General features: G+C 41.8%; 1 protein-coding gene across 1 annotated transcript in view; it reads right to left on the bottom strand.

The window, feature by feature from the left end:
• The window catches only part of LOC145399618 (netrin receptor UNC5C-like), a 443677-nt gene that overhangs the window by 358419 nt on the left and 64794 nt on the right, over positions 1-20464 (bottom strand). Inside the window, exon 2 of the mRNA XM_080272158.1 lies at positions 3905-4052. Coding sequence (XP_080128284.1) covers positions 3905-4031 — 127 coding nt within the window. The 5' untranslated portion in view covers positions 4032-4052. The remainder of the gene's footprint in view (positions 1-3904; positions 4053-20464) is intronic.

Here is a 20464-nt window from a genome sequence, read left to right as displayed (position 1 = left end):
ACCTAATATCTGACACCTGATAATTATTTGACACCGGATATTTGACACCTGATATCTCACATCTAATAATTGACACCTGATATTTGACACCTAATACCTGACACCTCCGTCTGGGTACAATATCGGACGTTCATGCATCACGTTACCTGGTCATGTCAGGTAATATTTCTCACCTGCGTTCAGTCATGCCAGGTAATATTTCACACCTGCGTTGAGTCAAGTAATATTTCACACCAGCCTTCAGTCACGTCAGGTAATATTTCACACCTGCGTTGAGTCATGTCAGGTAATATTTCACACCAGCCTTCAGTCACGTCAGGTAATACTTCACACCTGCGTTGAGTCATGTCAGGTAATATTTCACACCTGCGTTCAGTCATGTCTGGTAATATTTCACACCTGCGTTCAGTCATGTCAGGTAATATTTCACACCCGCGTTGAGTCATGTCTGGTAATATTTCACACCTGCCTTCAGTCATGTCAGCGCCACCTACAATCATGTCATTACGTCAGGGTTGTCACGTGTACCAAAGGCTACACCTCTGCTACACACTCACGCTGTACCACGTGTATATGCTGCCAACTGTACCTTTTAGTTAACGAAATATTTCAAGAATGACCGAAAGAATTTGGACGAAACTTGACCCATTCATTGCTTTTTGAGGGTGGGAAGAGGTAATTTTTTTTTCTTTCGTGTATTTATTTATTTTTGGTACGGGGCAATCAAAGGTAGAGTATGGTATTGCTGCGTTTTCTGTATTTTTCTGATCTCTACTCCTTTCACATCAACTTGGCCTAAAATCACCGCCTCAACTGTAACTATACTAACCCCTGAATATGCTGCTAGTCACGAAGAAGGGCCATGAGAAGGATGCAGAGCCGTGACAATTTTCTTTCTCTATCACTGACCTACGAGGAATTAGCTGAAAAAGGATGAAAATATAGGAAAAGAAACCTGGTATTATTGCTGACTGAAAGCTGGTATTATTGTCAACTGAAATCTGGTATTATTGACTGAAATCTGGTATTGTTGACTGAAAGCTGGTGCTAATGTTGACTGAAAGCTGGTATTATTATTGACTGAAAACTGGTATTGTCGACTGAAATCCGGTATTGTTGACTGAAATCTGGTATTACTGACTGAAAGCTGGTATTACTGTTGACTGAAAGCTGGCATTATTATTGACTGAAATCCGGCATTGTTGACTGAAAGCTGGTATTACTGTTGACTGAAATCTGGTATTATTGTTGACTGAAAGCTGGTATTATTGTTGACTGAAATCTGGTAGTACTGTTGACTGAAATCTGGTATTATTGTTGGCTGAAATCTGGTATTATTGTTGACTGAAAGCTGCTTTTATAGCTGACTGAAATGTGGTATTATTGTTGACTGAAAGCTGGTATTGTTGACTGAAAGCTGGTATTATTAGTGACTGAAATCTGGTATTATTGCTGACTGAATCAATCTGGTATTATTATTGAATGAAATCTGGTGTTATTGTTGACTGAAAGCTGGTATTATTACTGACTGAAAGCTGGTATTATTGTTGACTGAAAGCTGGTATTACTGACTGAAATCTGGTATTATTACTGACTGAAAGCTGGTATTACTGTTGACTGAAAGCTGGTATTACTGACTGAAAGCTGGTATTATTACTGACTGAAAGCTGGTATTACTGACTGAAAGCTGGTATTATTGTTGATTGAAATCTGGTATTACTGACTAAAATCTGGTATTATTGTTGACACCATTATCGCCTTTGTCTATATCAGTGTCAAGGGTTATCGTTCAAACTACTGTTACGATAGTACTGACACGGCTATTGTAAGATACTGATAACTTTGACGAGGCTATTGTTCATGGTTATTGTTCATGTTATTGTTTATGTTATTGTTCATGGTCACTGTTCATGGTTATTTGTCATGGTTATTGTTCATGTTATTGTTCATGGTTACTGTTCACGTTATTGTTCATGGTTATTGTTCACGTTATTGTTCATGGTTATTGTTCACGTTATTGTTCATGGTTACTGTTAATGTTATTGTTCATGTTATTGTCTTTAATTTTTTAGCGATGGTGATGTACAATTTGGTGACGAAAAATGAATGGTTACCGATAGCGATACACGGAGAGAGGGGTGTGTGAGCTGGGGGGAGGGCAGCGACATGGCAGGGGACAAGGTGACATGGAGGCGATTTGTTTGTGGCCACCCCTTGAGATAAAGGCGTCTGGCTATAGAGAGATAAACAGACAGATAACGACTGATAGTGATGCATACCTGATAACGTACGTGTAAAATGCTTAACTACTGATAACAAAATATGCATAATTACTGATAACGATAAACAGCTTGATAACGTTAAAAATATAATGACAAATAGAGACAGGACGCAGCGTGTGTGACAAGGATAGCCACTCAATGTCACGAGATCTGATAGACTGCGCCTCGCCTGACATTTGATATATTAATTTCACTGGATTAATTTGATGTTGACTTTTATGCTGACAGAATTATAATATCAATAATTTGTAGTGTAAAGAAGGGAGGATATACACATACATACATACACACATACATACATACATACACACACACAATACAAACACACTGTCTCTCTCTCTCACACACACACACCGTCTCTCTCTCTCTCTCTCTCTCTCTCTCTCTCGCACACACACACACCGTCTCTCTCTCTCTCTCTCTCTCTCTCTCTCTCTCGCACACACACACACCGTCTCTCTCTCTCTCTCTCTCGCACACACACACACCGTCTCTCTCTCTCTCTCTCTCTCTCTCACACACACACACACACACACACACACCGTCTCTCTCTCTCTCTCTCTCTCTCTCTCTCACAGACACACAGACACACACACACAGTCTCACTCTCTCACGCGCACACACACACACACACACACACAGAGCCCTAAGGATACGAAAGACTAACCACAACAGCCCACCCTCCCTCTTCTTCTACGGGAGAGTGACGGCGAATATTAACCGTGCCAATGCTAGCCAAGTACGACTAAATATGATCCACGTACAACTGCAAATGCTGTAATGGATGTAAATACGAGTCTAGTAAAAGAAACCACTATTTTCCCAGTTGTGTCTGAAAAAAACTGAAAACTGGCGAAATACATTGAAACCCCTATCTTTACCAGTGTGTGTTTCACATGATTTCGATCTTTCCCATATAATTTCGTCACATTAAGGGAAGATAATGGTCTCTATAACGTCATCGGCCAGCGCATTGAGGAACACACAACTATCACTCTATTTAAGTGTGTCATGGCTCCTGGTACACGCAGACTGGGAGGCGAGCACGTTACCGCCAGACCACCGCGGCTCCTCCTATGAAGCACTGAGTCGAAGTGCGATCGTGTGGAACTAACGAGTCAAAATAAGAGGGCCGGTGACTATCAGTAAAGCAACTACAATATTATTAACCTCAGTAAAACTAATAAAGACATGAGGAGGAGGAGGAGGAGGAGACTGTAACAGATACATAATAATAATAATAATAATAATAATAATAATAATAATAATAATACCGGTAATAATAATAATAATAATAATAATAATAATGGTAGTAGTAGTAGTAGTAGTAGTAGTAGTAAGTAGTAGTAGTAGAAGCAGCAGTAGTAGTAGTAGTAGAAGCAGCAGTAGTAGTAGTAGTAGAAGCAGAAGTAGTAGTAGTAGTAGTAGTAGAAGCAGAAGTAGTAGTAGTAGTAGTAGTAGAAGCAGAAGTAGTAGTAGTAGTAGTAGTAGAAGCAGAAGTAGTAGTAGTTAGTAGTAGTAACCAGACACAGACCACATTAATATCCACCTACACAACACAAATAAATTCGCCCAACACTTAACCCTTTACAGCACACAACTTAACCCTCTGGCGCACATACCTTGCTGGGGGTGTGGCGATGTCGTGGGCAGGAGGAGAAGGAGGACGAGGATGAGGGGGGTGAGGGAGGGGGAGGGGTGGGGGGCGCCTTTCAGTAGGGGGCGCCCACCACAACCCCATCTTACCATCCTCCCCTTTCACCCTTACAGCTGTGGGGGGGAGAAGATAAAGGGTTAATAATAATAATGATGATAATAATAATAATAATAATAATAATAATAATAACAATAAGAAGAAGAATATGGTAATAAAGAAGAAAAATAAAAATAAAAATAATAACAATAATAACAATGTCGGAAATAATAATAATAATAATAATAATAATAATAATAATAATGACTAATCCTACACTAAACAAAACAAGCACTCTCTCTCTCTCTCTCTCTCTCTCTCAACCAAACGAGAAATCCCACAAAATAAAACAAATCAAAACACTCACCTTTCCCCCAATCACAGCCAGCCTAAAAAACAACAGGTAAGGCCAGGTAATAAATTGACCCCAGGTAACTAATTAGCCAGCCGTTGAGCAAGCAATTAAGGTAGATTAGTAGGCAATTATTTTGAGGTCATAAGTTAATTACCAAACAATGGAAGGGAATTTTTGATCATGATTTATTTGAGTTGGTTTTTTGACTCACAAGCGTAGGTGCCCGGGGCTAGGCTAATTAGAAATGATTTTGATGGTGAGTGATTATAGTGGGTTTAATTAAGTGGTAATATTCCAGCACTATACCTCAACCATACCTCAGATTTAAATGCTGACGGTATATTGTAATAATGAGGATGATGATGATGATGATACCACTGCATCTACTATTACTACTACTACTACTACTAATGATGATGATGATGATGAACAAAAGAAAATGAAAGAGAAGATGTAGCAAACGAAGAAGAGCGAAGAAGACAGCAATAAACAGCATCAATTATATATAATAACGATACCGTAACAATAACACCAACCTCTCTTGTAAAATCTGCTTCCAAGAGATTACATGTGCTAAGCCGACTCCGTACCTTCTTTACCCCTGCACAGCTGTTGACTTTATACACGGGGGTTTTATTTGCCCCAGTGTAGAGTACAACTCTCACGTTTGGGGAGGCTCCCCACATACAGATCTTCTCAACAAGGTGGAGTCAAAGGCTTTTCGGCTTATTAACTCTCATCCTCTTACTGGCTCCCTTCAACCTCTGTCTCTTCGCTGCACTGTTGCATCTTTATCTCTTTTCTATCGCTACTTCAATGGTCACGGCTCCTCTGAACTGTCTGCATGTATTCGTCCACCTCTACGACGGGCGCGTAGCACCCATCTATAGCAGCAAACTCTCATCCCTTTTCTGTCCACCTCTCTAATGCAAGAGTTAACAGCTACCCCAAGTCCTTCATTTATGCAATAGGTCAACTCTGGAACTGCCTTCCTCTGAATATATTTCCTACTTCCTATGATCTCCAGTCTTTCAAACGTTGTGTGTCCAGGCATCTCGAACGGCCTTTGGTTCTTTCTTTCTTGCATAAAAAAAAACATCATCATCATCACCACCACAGCCACTCTCACTGGCATACAAGAGTCCAATACCAGCCTTCCGTAGTCATCATTTAACCCCTTCAGACCAACGACCTACCGGGCATTTCATATTATTTTATATATATTTTTTCCCTATAACAGGTAATTCTACTTAATATATGACAGGTCCGGGGACTAAGCCTCTCTCTCTCTCTCTCTCTCTCTAGGATTCCCCCTCCCCTTTCCTCCGTCCCTCCTTCCCAAATTCATCTTTCCTCCCCTCTCTCCTCTTCCCTACAATCTTAATCCTCCGAGACATATCCCTCCCTCCTCCATTTCCCTCCCTCCCTCCCTCCCTCTCTCTCTCTCTCTCTCTCTCTCTCTTCGTGCATTTTTCTTAACTTCTTTCATTCCATTTCCCACTTCATTTTGCTTTGAATACTCTCTCTCTCTCTCTCTCTCTCTCTCTCTCTCTCTCTCTCTCTCTCACACATGCCTTTTAGTCCTCTACGGTGTTGCTTCTCACAATTTTCCTGTACTGCCAATAATCGGAGGGTCTGGAGGGTGGGGGAGAGCCTTCTGCTTTGCTATCCTAATAACAATATTAAATAACTAGACAGTAAGACTTTTTATTTATACTGGACCTTAACTCTCTCTCTCTCTCTTTCTCTCTCTCTCTCTCAGATTGATTTTACATATGACCTCTCCCTTCCCACAATTCCTCCCTTTCCTCCCTTCCTCTCTCCCTCCTCCTCCTCCAATTCTCCCTCTTTTCCTTCCCTTCTTCTCCCTTCCTCTCCCTCTCCTTCTTCCCATTCTCTCCCTCTAGTCTCTCTCTTGCCCATTTTTCACCTCTCTCTCTCTCTCTCTCTCTCTCTCTCTCTCTCTCTCTCTCTCTCTCTCTCTCCTAACGGCCTTTCCTTCCATTTCTAATCTTCTCAACTGTTTTCTCTCTCTCTCTCTCTCTCTCTCTCTCTCTCTCCTCCCACGGCCATTGCTTCCCATCTCCACTCATGTTCTCTCTCTCTCTCTCTCTCTCTCTCTCCCTCCCTCCCTCCCCCCAACGGCCTTTCCTTCCATGTCATCTCAACTGCTCTCTCTCTCTCTCTCTCTCTCTCTCTCTCCGTCATTACCCTATCCCGCTAATTGGTCTAATCAGGCCGGTAATGTGATGTCTGGCCTCTGCCCTGTCTGACTGATGGCTCTGCCCTCATATTAGAGAGAGAGAGAGAGAGAGAGAGAGAGAGAGAGAGAGAGAGAGAGAGTCATGGTGTGAAAGGAAAGGAAAAGTGTTATATGAAATATACTGAGAGAGAGAGAGAGAGAGAGAGAGAGAGAGAGAGAGAGTCATGGTGTGAAAGGAAAGGAAAAGTGTTATAGGAAATATACTGAGAGAGAGAGAGAGAGAGAGAGAGAGAGAGAGAGAGAGAGAGAGAGAGAGAGAGAGAGAGAGAGAGAGAGTCATGGTGTGAAAGGAAAGGAAAAGTGTTATAGGAAATATACTGAGAGAGAGAGAGAGAGAGAGAGAGAGAGAGAGAGAGAGAGAGAGAGAGTCATGGTGTGAAAGGAAAGGAAAAGTGTTATAGGAAATATACTGAGAGAGAGAGAGAGAGAGAGAGAGAGAGAGAGAGAGAGAGAGATGGAAAAGATAAAATACAAAATACGAGTAAATGATGAGGATAATAAAGAAGATAAGGATGACGGTAAGACAAAGAGAAATGGTAGAAAAAGAGGAGAGAAAAAGAGGAAGAAGAGAGGAGAGAAAGAGAGGAGGAAGAAAGGATAGAGTGAGAGGAAGAGAGGAGAACTAAGGATGAGGGGAGGGAGAGGAGGGAGGGGGGAGGGGAAAGTCATTTATGAAATCAATTGAGGGAAAAGGGGAGAGACAGGTGAGGGAGGGGGAGGGGAGGGGGAGAGGTAAGGGGAGGGGAGAGGGTGAGGGGAAACGAGAGCAAGTTACGGTGATGAGAGGAGCGGAAAAGGAAAGGGAGATGGGAAGGAATGAGAGACATAAGGTGTGGAAATGGGACAGAGAGAGAGAGAGAGAGAGAGAGAGAGAGAGAGAGAGAGAGAGAGAGAGAGAATGTACTAACAGAGAAGGAAAGTTAACCTAAAACGCTAAAATCTGGCCACATCTGACAACCTCCTGCCTTTATAAAGTTGCTAGACACCGCCAACTACTTCTATCCATTTATCTATCCATCAATTCACTCGTCCACTCATCTAATTTATTCATTTATCCATTCATCCACCCATCTGTAATTACCACTAACCACAACACCATCCCTCTATGCATCCTTCCATTCATTCTAACACTATCTATCTATCATCCATCTATCTATCTACCTATCTATCAACCTATCTATTAATCCATTTAGCCCTAACAAATATCTGTAACAAAAATTTTCAACCATAATATAACTACAAACTCACGACAAACTCAACTCGGATCTACCCAAATGAGAGAGAGAGAGAGAGAGAGAGAGAGAGAGAGAGAGAGAGACCCGCGGGACAACATAAGCTGGTGTGTTGTGCTGGGGACAGGAAAGCTGACGTAAGGTAATTTTTTCCTCAGTAATGCAGTACCTCAGTAATTCAGTGACATGGGTGTTCCTGGCAAAAATAATAATAGTTGGAATACAATAATAATAGTAATAATAATAAAATTATAATAATAATAATGATGATGATGATGATGATGATGATGATGATAATAATAATAATAATAATAGAAATATTCAATTAGTGTTATTTTTAATGTGTTATGCATCTTGGTAAATTCTGAGCTTTCTCACCTGTCCACGATTATTATATGTTTGAAGAGGATGTCAACTCTCTCTCTCTCTCTCTCTCTCTCTCTCTCTCTCCAATCCCCTCACCCTACTATCACCCTCCTGTCCATCAAAGCACGTCACACAATCAGACAGACACGCAGACAGACACACGTAAATGGCTTAGCGTCTCTCTCTCTCTCTCTCTCTCTCAGGTAATTATTATTTTTTTTTCACCCTTCTATCTTTTACTGCCCGTCATGTCTGTCTCTCTTTTTTTTTTTCTTTCATATTTTTTTTTCCGTTGTACTCTCTCTCTCTCTCTCTCTCTCTCTCTCCCCCCGCACTGCACCCTTAACTCTCAGCCAATCTGCGCACAGGGTATCAAATTACAGGCCTCTCGTCCAATCAGGGCCAAGGCTACTTAACTGCCCTAATTTTCGACTACGGCTTCTGGCCTTGGGTTCCTTCTTTCTTCCATAAAAAAAAGTATTCTAGCAGTTACCTTCTTCCAGGCATAGATTAACTTACGAATTCTTGCTCCATTTGGTGCTGCCTTCAGGTGACTCTACACTAAGTGGCAAGCAAAATGGTTCCCTGTACCCCAGGACCAATTCGCTACGCTGGGTGGTAACCATATAACTTCGAAGCCTGGTGTTTAAGTGGGTTAAGGCGCTCAAATCGGATCTGGTCGATAGAAGCTGACACCTGAGGGACTTACAGCTCATATTTCGAAGCCTATGATTTACCTGCCAATCAATTCACAGTATTATTATTTTTCTATCACAGACGAAGAAATAATAGACAAGCTCTCTCTCTCTCTCTCTCTCTCTCTATCTCTCCCTCTATTCCCTATTCTTTTACTTTTTCCTTCCATTCTTTCTTTCCTTCAAAATTTGCCTTTCTCTTCACCTAAATTTATCATACCATTTTCTCCTTAATACCTCTCTCTCTCTCTCTCTCTCTCTCTCGGCCAATCAACATTTAGTATGGTAATCTTTCAACCAATCAACGCCTGGGATTCAAAGCCGCAATCTCTCTCGGCCAATCAGCGGGCACATCACACATCACCCCGACGGCTCCACCAATCAGGGAAGAGTTATTTACTGCCCTGGCTCTCTCTCTCTCTCTCTCTCTCTCTCTCTCTCTCTCTCTCTCCAATTTTGCTTCCTCTTCCTCTGTTATTTTTTCATTCCTTCCTCCTTTCTCTTTCTCTTAAAAAAAAAAAATTGTCTTTCTCTTCACCTAAATCTATCATTCCATTTTCTCCTTATTACCTCTCTCTCTCTCTCTCTTACTTTTCTTAATATCTTTATCACTCTTCCCTGTCTCTAATTTCTATCTTATTCTCTCCTCTCTCCTTTTTCACATTCAATATCATCCTGATTTTCTCGTTTCTTTTTTCCCCTCTCTCTCTCTCTCTCTCTCTAATAACTTTTCCACCTTCCTTATTGCCTCACTCTTTTCTCTTCTCTCACCTTTTGTCCCGCCTCCTCTCTCTATCGATCGACAGAGCTTTCTCTATTCTCTCTCTCTCTCTCTCTCCTAACTTTCACCACTTTTTTCTCTCACTTCCCAGCTATTAAGTTTTTGCCTCCCTCCCTCTCTATCTCTCTCTCTAATTATGGTGACCCAAGATTAGTCCCTCCAATAGGTTTTTATTTTTTACAGCATGATGATGATGGTGGTGGTGGTGATGATGATAATGTTGGTGACGATGATGATGATGATGATTGCTGTTATTAGTACTGTGATATATTTTTCCTATTTATTTTACTATTAGTGGGTAATTACGGCGCTCCAGTCGGACTGAGCCGGTGCAGGTTTATATCCAAGGGGTGGTTGGGTTTTATTGCTCATGTAATGCCACTCAGGGATGAGTGAGGCTGGTCACTCATCTTAAATGTCTGGACCAACTTGCCTAGCCCCGGGTTTCTATGCTCCTCATGGGGCAACATAGGATTGGATGATGGATGGATTATTATTACTGTTGTTGTTGTTATTATTATTATTATTATTATTATTATTATTATTATTATCATTATCATTCTCTTCTATTCTTATTTTTACTGTTATTTAATTTCCTTTAATAATTCATTATGCGTATAATAAGTATTAGGAAACTGGAAAAGGACCCATGTGCGGTACCTGAGAGAGAGAGAGAGAGAGAGAGAGAGAGAGAGAGAGAGAGAGAGAAACTGGTTCCACTAACTAACTGGGTGGCATGTTGGTGTGAGCTACCTGGTTCTTCTCTCTCTCTCTCTCTCACAGGTGGAACATTCTTACTTAAAGATTACCTACAAGGAGACTATGGGAAATGATGACGATGATGATGATGATGATGAGGAGGAGGAGGAGGAGGAGGAGGAGCAGGAAAATGTATATATATATATATTTTTTCGTTCGTATCGTTTATAAAGGCGCTAAAATGCTTGCATGCGTCGGCCTTGGTCACCTAACGACGGCACTCCACGCTGCTCGATCTCTGGCAACCTCCCTATTCAGTCCCTTATCCCTCAGGTCACACCCTATGACCTCGTTCCAGGTCTTTATTTCAGTCCGCCTCTCGCAAACCTACCACACACGCTCACTCTTCTCTCCTTCCGCATCCAATTGTCATCCTCCATCCTCTCCACATGCCCAAACCATCTCAGTCTACCTCTCCTCAATACAACACCAATACATCCCAGTCCCATCCTTCCTCTCAACTCTTCAATCGTAAATCCAGACCCCCAAGGCCTCACATTCAAGGACGCACTGCACATCCATCTAATCATTGTCATTTCTGTACGTTTGAGCCTACGAATATCCTCTTCCTTTACTGTCCAAGTCTCACTACCATACAGCATTACACTCCTAACACATGCCGCATACAAAGATCCCTTAGCACGGTGGGAGAGGCCTCGTAATAAATAATAATAATAATAATAATATAACACCAGTAATAATAATAATAATAATAATAATTAATAATAATAATAATAATTAATAATAATAATAATAATAATGACAATAATAATAATTATAATAATAATAATAATAATGTCACCATTTGTGCACTAATACCGTCTATACAGTATTAGCTATTGGTTAAGAATGTTCCCTAACACCTCTTCCTAAGTAATTTATTTTTCGAAAAAGAAAATATGTCTATAGTCGCGGCGCACGACTCTGAAGTTATTATCGTGCCCTGGCAACCTACCATTCAAAAGTGCGTCTGATTTCGTGTTTATGAGACGCATGTGATTCGTGTATAATAATATGATTCGTGAATAATTTTATACGAAATTGGACGCACTTTTGAATGGTAGGTTGCCAAGGTACGATAATGACAACCTCAGAGTCGTGCGCCGCGACTATAGTTAATATATATTTTTATATTATTTGTGCAGCGTATGACGATATTGCAAGGATTTGCCTAACACAGAAGAGAAAAGTATGATGTAATACAAAATAAATCGCTTAGGACGAGGTGTTGGGGAGCTTCCTCAACCGACAAGAATTACGAGTCTCATAAAGTCCCTAAAATATATATATATATATATATATATATATATATATATATATATATATATATATATATATATATATATATATTGAGGGATGGAGTGGCGAGGTAAATGAGAGGGGGGGTGAGCTGTGGGGAGGGTAGCGAAATGGCAGGGGAAAGGGCGATATGGAGGCGATTTGTTTGTAGCCACCCCTTACGGGACTAGGGCGTCTGACAATAGACAGATGGACAGATAGAAAAATACGTCATCACAGTGAACGGGTTAAATGCAGTGTGTACAGATCTCTCGACATGAACGGAGCTTGTTTTAGGCACTTCTGTTTTACGCATCTTATTTGTAAACGGGAGATTTTTACAGATTGTCAGCCCTTGGTTCTTTCTTTTTCTGTATAATAAAAACAGCCTAATCTAATCCCTACTAACTTTACACTTGGGAGATAAAAAAAATAAATCGCTTGAGAAAAATCGTTTGGCACTGAAGAGAGGGATTTCGCTAACAAACTTACTGGGTTAACTTAATGATTCTTATTAACCTAACCTAACCCATGCTAATACAATCTAACATCTAACCAAACCTACATCACGTAAAATAATAATAATAAAAATAATAATAGTAACAACAATAACAATAATAATAATAATAGTAGTAGTAGTAGTAGTAACAACAATATCAACAATAATAATAATAATAATAATAATAATAAAAGCCTCATAATTATACCTACTCTGAATTAACATAACCCACATAAATATACTTCATTTTTACCCACCCTACCCAAACCCAACCCAACCTAACCTAACCCAACCCAACCTAACTGACCCAACCCAACCCAACCTTACCCTACCCAAACCAACCTAACCCAACCCACCCCACTCCAACCTAATCCAACCCAACCTAATCTAACCCAACTTAACCTAACCCAACCCAACCCAACCCAACTAACCTAACCCAACCCAACCCAACCCAACTAACCTAACCCAACCCAACCCAACTAACCTAACCCAACCCAACCCAACTAACCTAACCCAACCCAACCCAACTAACCTAACCCAACCCAACCCAACTAACCTAACCCAACCCAACCCAACTAACCTAACCCAACCCAACTAACCTAACCCAACCCAACCCAACTAACCCAACCCAACCTAACCTAACCCAACCCAACCCAACCTAACCCAACCCAACCTAATCTATTGCAAGCTAAAACAACCATGCATAAATCCGGTAGCACACCTCTGACCTCAACTACCCTTTCTCTCACAAACCTGTACTGCTTGGAGGGAGGGAGGGAGGGAAGGGAGGGAGGAGAGAGGTGGAGAGGGTGAGAGGAGAGAAAAGGAAGTCGGGGAGAAAGTAGAAGAGCGAGAGGGAGCAAGGAATGGGGAGGGAGGGAGGGGGAGTAGGAATGGAAGGGGGTAGGGGGGAGAAAAGAAAGGAGAGAGAGGGGGAGAGAGAAAGGGAAGGAGGAAGAGGGAAGGGAGAGGAAGAAAGGAAGGAAGATCAATGAAAAGGGAGGAACATGAGGGAAAGAGAAAGAGGGAGGAAGGAAAAGGCGGAATGGAGAGAAGAGAGAAGGAAGGAGAGAGATGAAAAGGGAAGAATGGGGAGGGAAAAGACGGGAGGGAAGAGGAGAGAAAAGAGAAGAGAATTGAGAAAGGAGACAGAGTGATGTAAAATGCTGAGAGGGAGAAAGGAGGGAACAGGAAGTGGAGAGAGAGAGAGAGAGAGAGAGAGAGAGAGAGAGAGAGAGACGGCCCCAGTTCATTTCTTATTAAGCCCCAGTCCATTAAATGCCTCAAATATTCACAAGCTATTTAATAAAGGTCACTGCGATTGACCTATTATCTATCCTTAATTACCTATCAGTCATTCTATCTATCTGTCTATCTATCTATCTATCTGTCTATGTATGTGAAGTCGGTCATACCATTTTTTTTTTTTACTAAATTGAAACCAGCTCTTAAGGGAAATGCTACTCTCTCTCTCTCTCTCTCTCAAACCATCCATGCACTAGTCACCCAAAGTACATATCTACTCATGTATTATCAGTCTATCTATCTATCTATCTATCAGCCAGACGATTACTTTTTGTCTATCTATCTGACACAACAGGAATCGACTAAGCAATCTATCTACCCATTGGATTATCTATCTATCCTTACAACAATTCAGCCTATGTTATCTATCGATCTATCTATCTATCATACATTCATCCAACTATCAACTTTTCTACCCATACCCCAAGGAATCACTCTCTCTCTCTCTCTACCTATCTATCCATCTATCTATCTACTTTTTATCCATATACCCAAGGAATCTCTATCTATCTATCTATCTACCGTATCTATCTATCTATCTATCCATATACTGAAGAAACAACCAATGTATAATGAAATCTATCGACCTCTCCTCGCTTCCCATCTATCAACTTATCTATCCACCTCTCCCAGCCTCCTACTATCTATCTATCTACCTACATCTATCGATCTCCCCCCGCCTCCTACTATCTATCTATCTATCCACCTCTCCCTGTCTCTTCCCGTTTATCTATCCACATACTATCTATCTATCTACCTCTATCTATCGAGCTTTCCCCGCCTCCTACCATCTATCTATCGAGCTCTCCCCGCCTCCTACCATCTATCCACATACCATCTATCTATCTACCTCTATCTATTGACCTCTCCCCGCCACTTACCGTCTATCTATCTACCTCTATCTACTGAGCTCTCCCAGCCATTTACCATCTATCTATCTCTATCTATCGAACTCTCCCCGCCTCCTACCATCTATCAATCTATCTATATCTATCCACAACTCCCCGTCTCCTACCATCTATCTATCTATCTACCTCTATCTATCGAGCTCTTCGTACCCCCTCGAGCCAGGTCTTCGAAATTGACAAGAGCTTTCAGAGGAGCTCTTGCCTCCATCCATCATGCCCTCCTCTACACACAATGCTGGAGGAGGAGGAGGAGGAGGAGGAGGAGGAGGAGGAGGAGAAAGATGAAGAATTGAGAGAGAGAGAGAGAGAGAGAGAGAGAGAGAGAGAATTATATAATGAGACGAAAGTAAAATGGAAGGAAAGGAAGAAGAGGAGGAGGAGAAGGAGGAGAGAAGCATTACCCAGTCAAATCCATTAACCTAAGATACTCCTCTGAACACACACACACACACACCTGTAAGTATGACCTATAATGACATCCTAACGAGATTCTGTTTAGGTGTGTGTGTGTGTGTGTGTGTGTGTGTGTGTGTGTGTGTGTGTGTGTGTGTGTGTGTGTGTGTGTGTGTGTGTGTGTGTGTGTGTGTTAAATAAAATCGTCTGGAGGTAGCAAGGAATTACATGATAAATCAGTTATCGTGGTGAATGTCGTTAATTATTCCCTATCCATAACCAGACCGAAGGACCAAACCGAATCATCAGTAAGGCGGCCTCGGTTTATCAATTATGCCGGAGAGAGAGAGAGAGAGAGAGAGAGAGAGAGAGAGACTGAGTACGTAAAGGCAGAATGACAGGATTAATAGATAGACCAGACAGATAGATGGAGAACGTTGAAGATACCGAGAGAGAGAGAGAGAGAGAGAGAGGACTGGTGTGGGGGTGGACATGTGAAGGAACGAATGCGGACCGACAAGTACACACACCAAGCTGACAACTGCATGAAAATTGGCTGACAACCGCTGACAACCTACACACCAACTCCTTACCCTTGCTGACAACTGCATGAGGACGGGCTGACAACACATGACAATTACACAGCGATTTAGTACCTTTGCTGTCAACACTACACAGATCTAATACCTCTTGCTGACAACTTCTGATTTGTGCTGATTTTACTGACACGTATAAAAGTAGATTATTATTTATGATGAAGAGTTATGATTGCTGGAGGGATATTAGTGTGTGTGTGTGTGTGTGTGTGTGTGTGTGTGTGTGTGTGTGTGTGTGTGTGTGAGAGAGAGAGAGAGAGAAACACGTACAAATGATCAGCTGACAACATACACCTGACTACCAACACTGACACCATCTCCTGACACCTTGCTGACAACCTTCTGATATTTGCACAAGAATCAGCTCACACAAAGTTAATAATACACGCTGACAACGGCACGAAAAACATCGGTACTGTATCATCACCATCACCATCACTATCATCATCATCGCCATTCTCCTCCTACTCCTCCTCCTCATCATTACTATCCTCCTCCTACTCCTCGTCCTCATCATCATATTAACATCATCATCATCCTCACTATCATCATTACCTTCCTCCTACTCCTCCTCATCATCATCATCATCACCATCGCCATTAACATCCTCATCATCACTATTATCATCATCAGAACCATTCTCCTCATCATCATCATCACCATCATCATTATCCTCCTCCTCCTCCTCATCATCATCATCATTATTATCCTCCTCCTCTTCCTCATCACCATCACCACCACCATCATCATCATCATCATCATCATCACTAGTCATACAATCCAACATCATCTTAATCCTTCAACACCTAACCTCACCTCACAAATACAAAAACATCTCCATGTATTCTTTCTTTTTGATATAACTTTCCATCCGCCACTAATTCCAAGATCTCTGCTGCCAAAGACTTCTCTCTCTACTTCTACCATACAACTTCTTACCTCAAAATATTCCTACACTTTACCACTACTATTTCGTTACTACCTTCCTACCAATTCTATCCTCACCCCGTCCCCAACTATCCCCCCCCCCACTCTCTCTCACACACACACACACCCGGCTCTCCATCCCCGCCTGGTCTCGAGCCCTCTCAATTAACCCGAACTGCCCAAAGCGGCGAGATCGAGTACGAGACCTTGCTTATCTCTGCCCATATCAACTCTCTCTCACTCTCTCTCTGGAAATAAAGACTTGTTGCTGATTACGCTTATCTTTTTTTTCTGTTTTTTGTGGGGGTGTGGGTTATCTAGACGAGGTTTTGATGGAGAGAGAGAGAGAGAGAGAGAGAGAGAGAGAGAGAGAGATGGCTTTGTTGACACGTGGAAAAGTATTTTATTATTTATCCCGAAAATTTCTAACATTATTATTATTTTTTATTTGTGTGTGTGTGTGTGTGTGTGTGTGTGTGTGTGTGTGTGTGTGTGTGTGTGTGTGATTATTCGTCCCCTCACAGATTCCTTACCATAGTTCAAAGGCAGAAGACATTAGCGTTCTGCAACATTTCCCTTGCACTTCTTCGTGACTAGCATCACAGTAATAGGTAGTGGGTAGTCAGTAGTACGAAATTAGTAGCTATTAAGAATAAGACGAAATTTCAGTAAAGACGAGAGGAAAATGACTTCGCTTACGATTCCGCAACACCTCTCTCTTAGCGATTTATTTTCAGTCATCTTATTTCCTCTTCTATGTTACTGACCAAACTGTGTCGACATTGTACGTACACACATAACGCAAATGAGTCATTAATGTGCAGACAAAACGTACATAAACATACATGGAACAGTGATGTGCAGGAAGAACGTACATACATAACGTACATGGGAGAGTAAGATGTAGGATGGAGACTAAATCGCTCAAGGACGGGAGTTAGGTAATCTTCAAGGCCCTGTGGCAAGAGAGTTGGGGTGGATGGTGTGGAGGGTCCTTCAAGGGACACTGATCTCTCTCTCTTTCTCTCTCAATCGGCTTCCAATCTCATAGCTTTATTTATTTCTCCAATAATACAATTCTCTTGCTCTCATTCCAATTAATTCTCTCTCTCGTTCTCTCTCTCTCTCTCTCTCTCTCTGGGCCACACAAGGTATACTTATTTATTTTTATTCTCTTTTAATTAATCTGTGCCTCACCGCTTTGGCCTAACACTAATCTTACACATCTTTTACGTTCTCTCTCTTACGGATTCACCCCCACTCTCTCTCTCTCTCTCTCTCTCTCACACACACACGAGAGAGAGAGAGAGAGAGAGAGAGAGAGAGAGAGAGAGAGAGAGAGAGAGAGAGAGAGAGAGAGAGTGGACTGAGTACGTAAAGGTAGAATGACAGTAATAGATAGAGTGATAGATGGAGAGAGTTGATGATGCCAAGAGATGGAGAGAGAGAGAGAGAGAGAGAGAGAGATTCCATAATAAGCAGAGATATTTTCAAAGCTCTTCAACCCTCCCTCCGTCTGGCAGAATGGGAAGTATCGAGGGGTATTGAGGGAGATTGAGGCCGTAGAGAGAGGAATATAGGTCGTAGGAACTATATAGAAAAAGGAAGAGGAGGATTGAGGGGGAGAGGAGGGGAGGGGGCCCGGGGAGAGGGGGTGGAGTGGGGTGGGGTGGGTTGGAATGGGTGCAATTTTCCTGGTGATGAGAGAGAGAGAGAGAGAGAGAGAGTGTGTGTGTGTGTGTGTGTGTGTGTGTGTGTGTGTGTGTGTGTGTGTGCTCTACCATCCAAACTCGAAAAAAAACAAACCCAAAGCAAGAAAAGTGACATAAACCAAGAAAAACCATCCCACACCAAACTCTCCACCCACCCCACCCCACCCTCTCCTTCCACCCAGAGAGAGAGAGAGAGATCTAAGAAGGCGCTACGCAAACCCTTCCCTCGCCAAAATGGGGCTTCGATTCGATTCTGTGGCGAGATGAAAGGATGGAAGGAAGACTGTTTGGGTGGCTGTGGTGGTGGTGGTGGTGGTGGTAGTGTGTGTGGTAGTGGTGGTGGAATGTGGTAGTTATGGTAGTACTGTGGTGTGTAGCTGCTGTTGTGAGGGAAGTAGTGTTTGACTGTTGTGGTGCTTGGTGTGGTAGTGATGGTGGTAGTGTCTGGTTGTTGTGGTAGTGGGTGAGGAAGCTGTGGTAGTTGTGGTATTAGTGTTTGGGTTCTGTGGTGGTGCGTGTGGTAGCGATGGTTGTAGTATGTGGTTGCTGGGATGGTGGTAGTTGTGGCAGTGATGGCAGCATCGTTTGGTTGTTGTTGTGGTAGTGATAGTGGTTGTAGTTGTAGTAGTTGTTCCCTAGGCAGTCTGGCCGAACAGCCCCGTGGTAGTGATGGTAGTAGTGTGTGGTAGTTGTGGTAGCGATAGCACTGTTTGGTTATTGCTGTTGTGGTGATGGTGGTGGTGGATGTAGTAGTGATGGTAGTATAGTTTAGTTGTTATTGTTGTGGTGGTGGTGGGTGTAGTTGTGGTTACTGTTGTGGCTGTATTGATGGTAGACAGTGTATGTGACTAGTATTCTGATAGTAGTACCAGCTGTAGCAGTAGTGATGGTTGTGGTGGGTGATGTGGGAGTGGTAGTGGTGGTCGCTGATGCCTGAGTGGATGCTGGTGGTTGTTGTAGGTGTGGTAGTGGCTGTGGTAGTTATTGCTTAGGTGGTGGTGGTGGTAGTAGAAGTAGTAGTAGTAGTAGTAGTAGTAGTAGTAGTAGTAGTAGTAGCAGCAGCAGCAGCAGCAGTAAAAATAATAATAATAATAATAATAATAACAACAATCATCATCAAAACAATAATAATAATAACAATAACAACTACAACAATAATAAAACAACTCCCAGCTCCCAAACCTACTTCAAAAATAAAGAGAAATATAATACAGACTGCATCCCCTTCCCCACACCTGGCCTACCTTCTTTACCACCGGATCCAGCTCCACAACCACGCAGCTTCGATCCTCCCACGAGAGATAACAAGAGAGGATCGGCAAAGGGAATCGAGTCCTATTGGTGGGGTGGAGGGGGAGGGGAAGAGGATTGGTGAGGAGGCTGAGACGGGGAAAGAGGATTGAGAGAGAGAGAGAGAGAGAGAGAGAATAGTAATGAAATACAAAATTAAAACTAAAGAAAAATCAGAAAACACTTTTTTGAAGGAACGATAAAAAAAAAAAAAATAGGAACTGGACCAAAAAATGTAGATATGAAAAAAATAAATAAATAATTAAATCCAAAAAAGAATATATTAACAAGGTCAGGAGTGTGATTTGACATTTTTATATTATTATTATCTATTCACGATAATATTCAATTGATAATTTTCATGAACCCTTTCACTACGACGCCACCTTTGCTCTCCGTATTACTACCTCCAAGAATAGCGTCTTTTATTAACGTGGTCAACTCTGGAACTGTTTCCTCCTAGTCTGTATTTCCTCCTAGTCTGTATTTCCTCCTGCCTATGACCTCCAGTCTTTCAAACGCAGTGTGTCCTGGCATCTCGAAATGAACGGATCTTGAATTTGGCTCTGTTGTCTTGTTTTTGTTTTCTCTTGGTGGGAACAATTCGAAGCTTCCTGGCCTTTGGTTCCTTCTTCCTTACATAAAAAAAAAAAAATCTAAGGAGGAATGTGAGAAAACTGCACAATACTTGATTATTCCTGTCTGCATCACATTTAAAACTGTCTCTCTGATTCTGCTCCCTAACACCTTTTCTTAAGTGATTTATTTTGCTTCTTGCACCATACTGTCCTATTCTGTGTACAAATCCCTTTAACACTGCCATACTCTGCATAGATAAACAAAAGTATATTAATCAGCCATATCCAAAAGTAAATCGCCAAGGAAGCAGTGTTAGGGAAGTACAGGGCAAGGAGTGAGGGGGAGTTAGTTACAGTTTTGATATATTTAAAACTTGCTAAATCGAGTAATGCCAAGTTGCTACACACACACACACACACACACACAGACTTATCAATATCTGTCAACGATACCTGCACACAGATCCATCAACTTATTTCTTTACCAACTCCGCATCTTGTGAGGGGACCACCTCCACATACGGTTCCTCCTCGCAATTTCATCCCTACTCA

Source organism: Coenobita brevimanus, chromosome 50 (genome assembly GCF_032717465.1).
Source record: "Coenobita brevimanus isolate Jiangsu-jjx chromosome 50, ASM3271746v2, whole genome shotgun sequence".
Lineage (NCBI taxonomy): Eukaryota > Metazoa > Arthropoda > Malacostraca > Decapoda > Coenobitidae > Coenobita > Coenobita brevimanus.
This window is presented reverse-complemented; position numbering and strand designations above follow the sequence as displayed.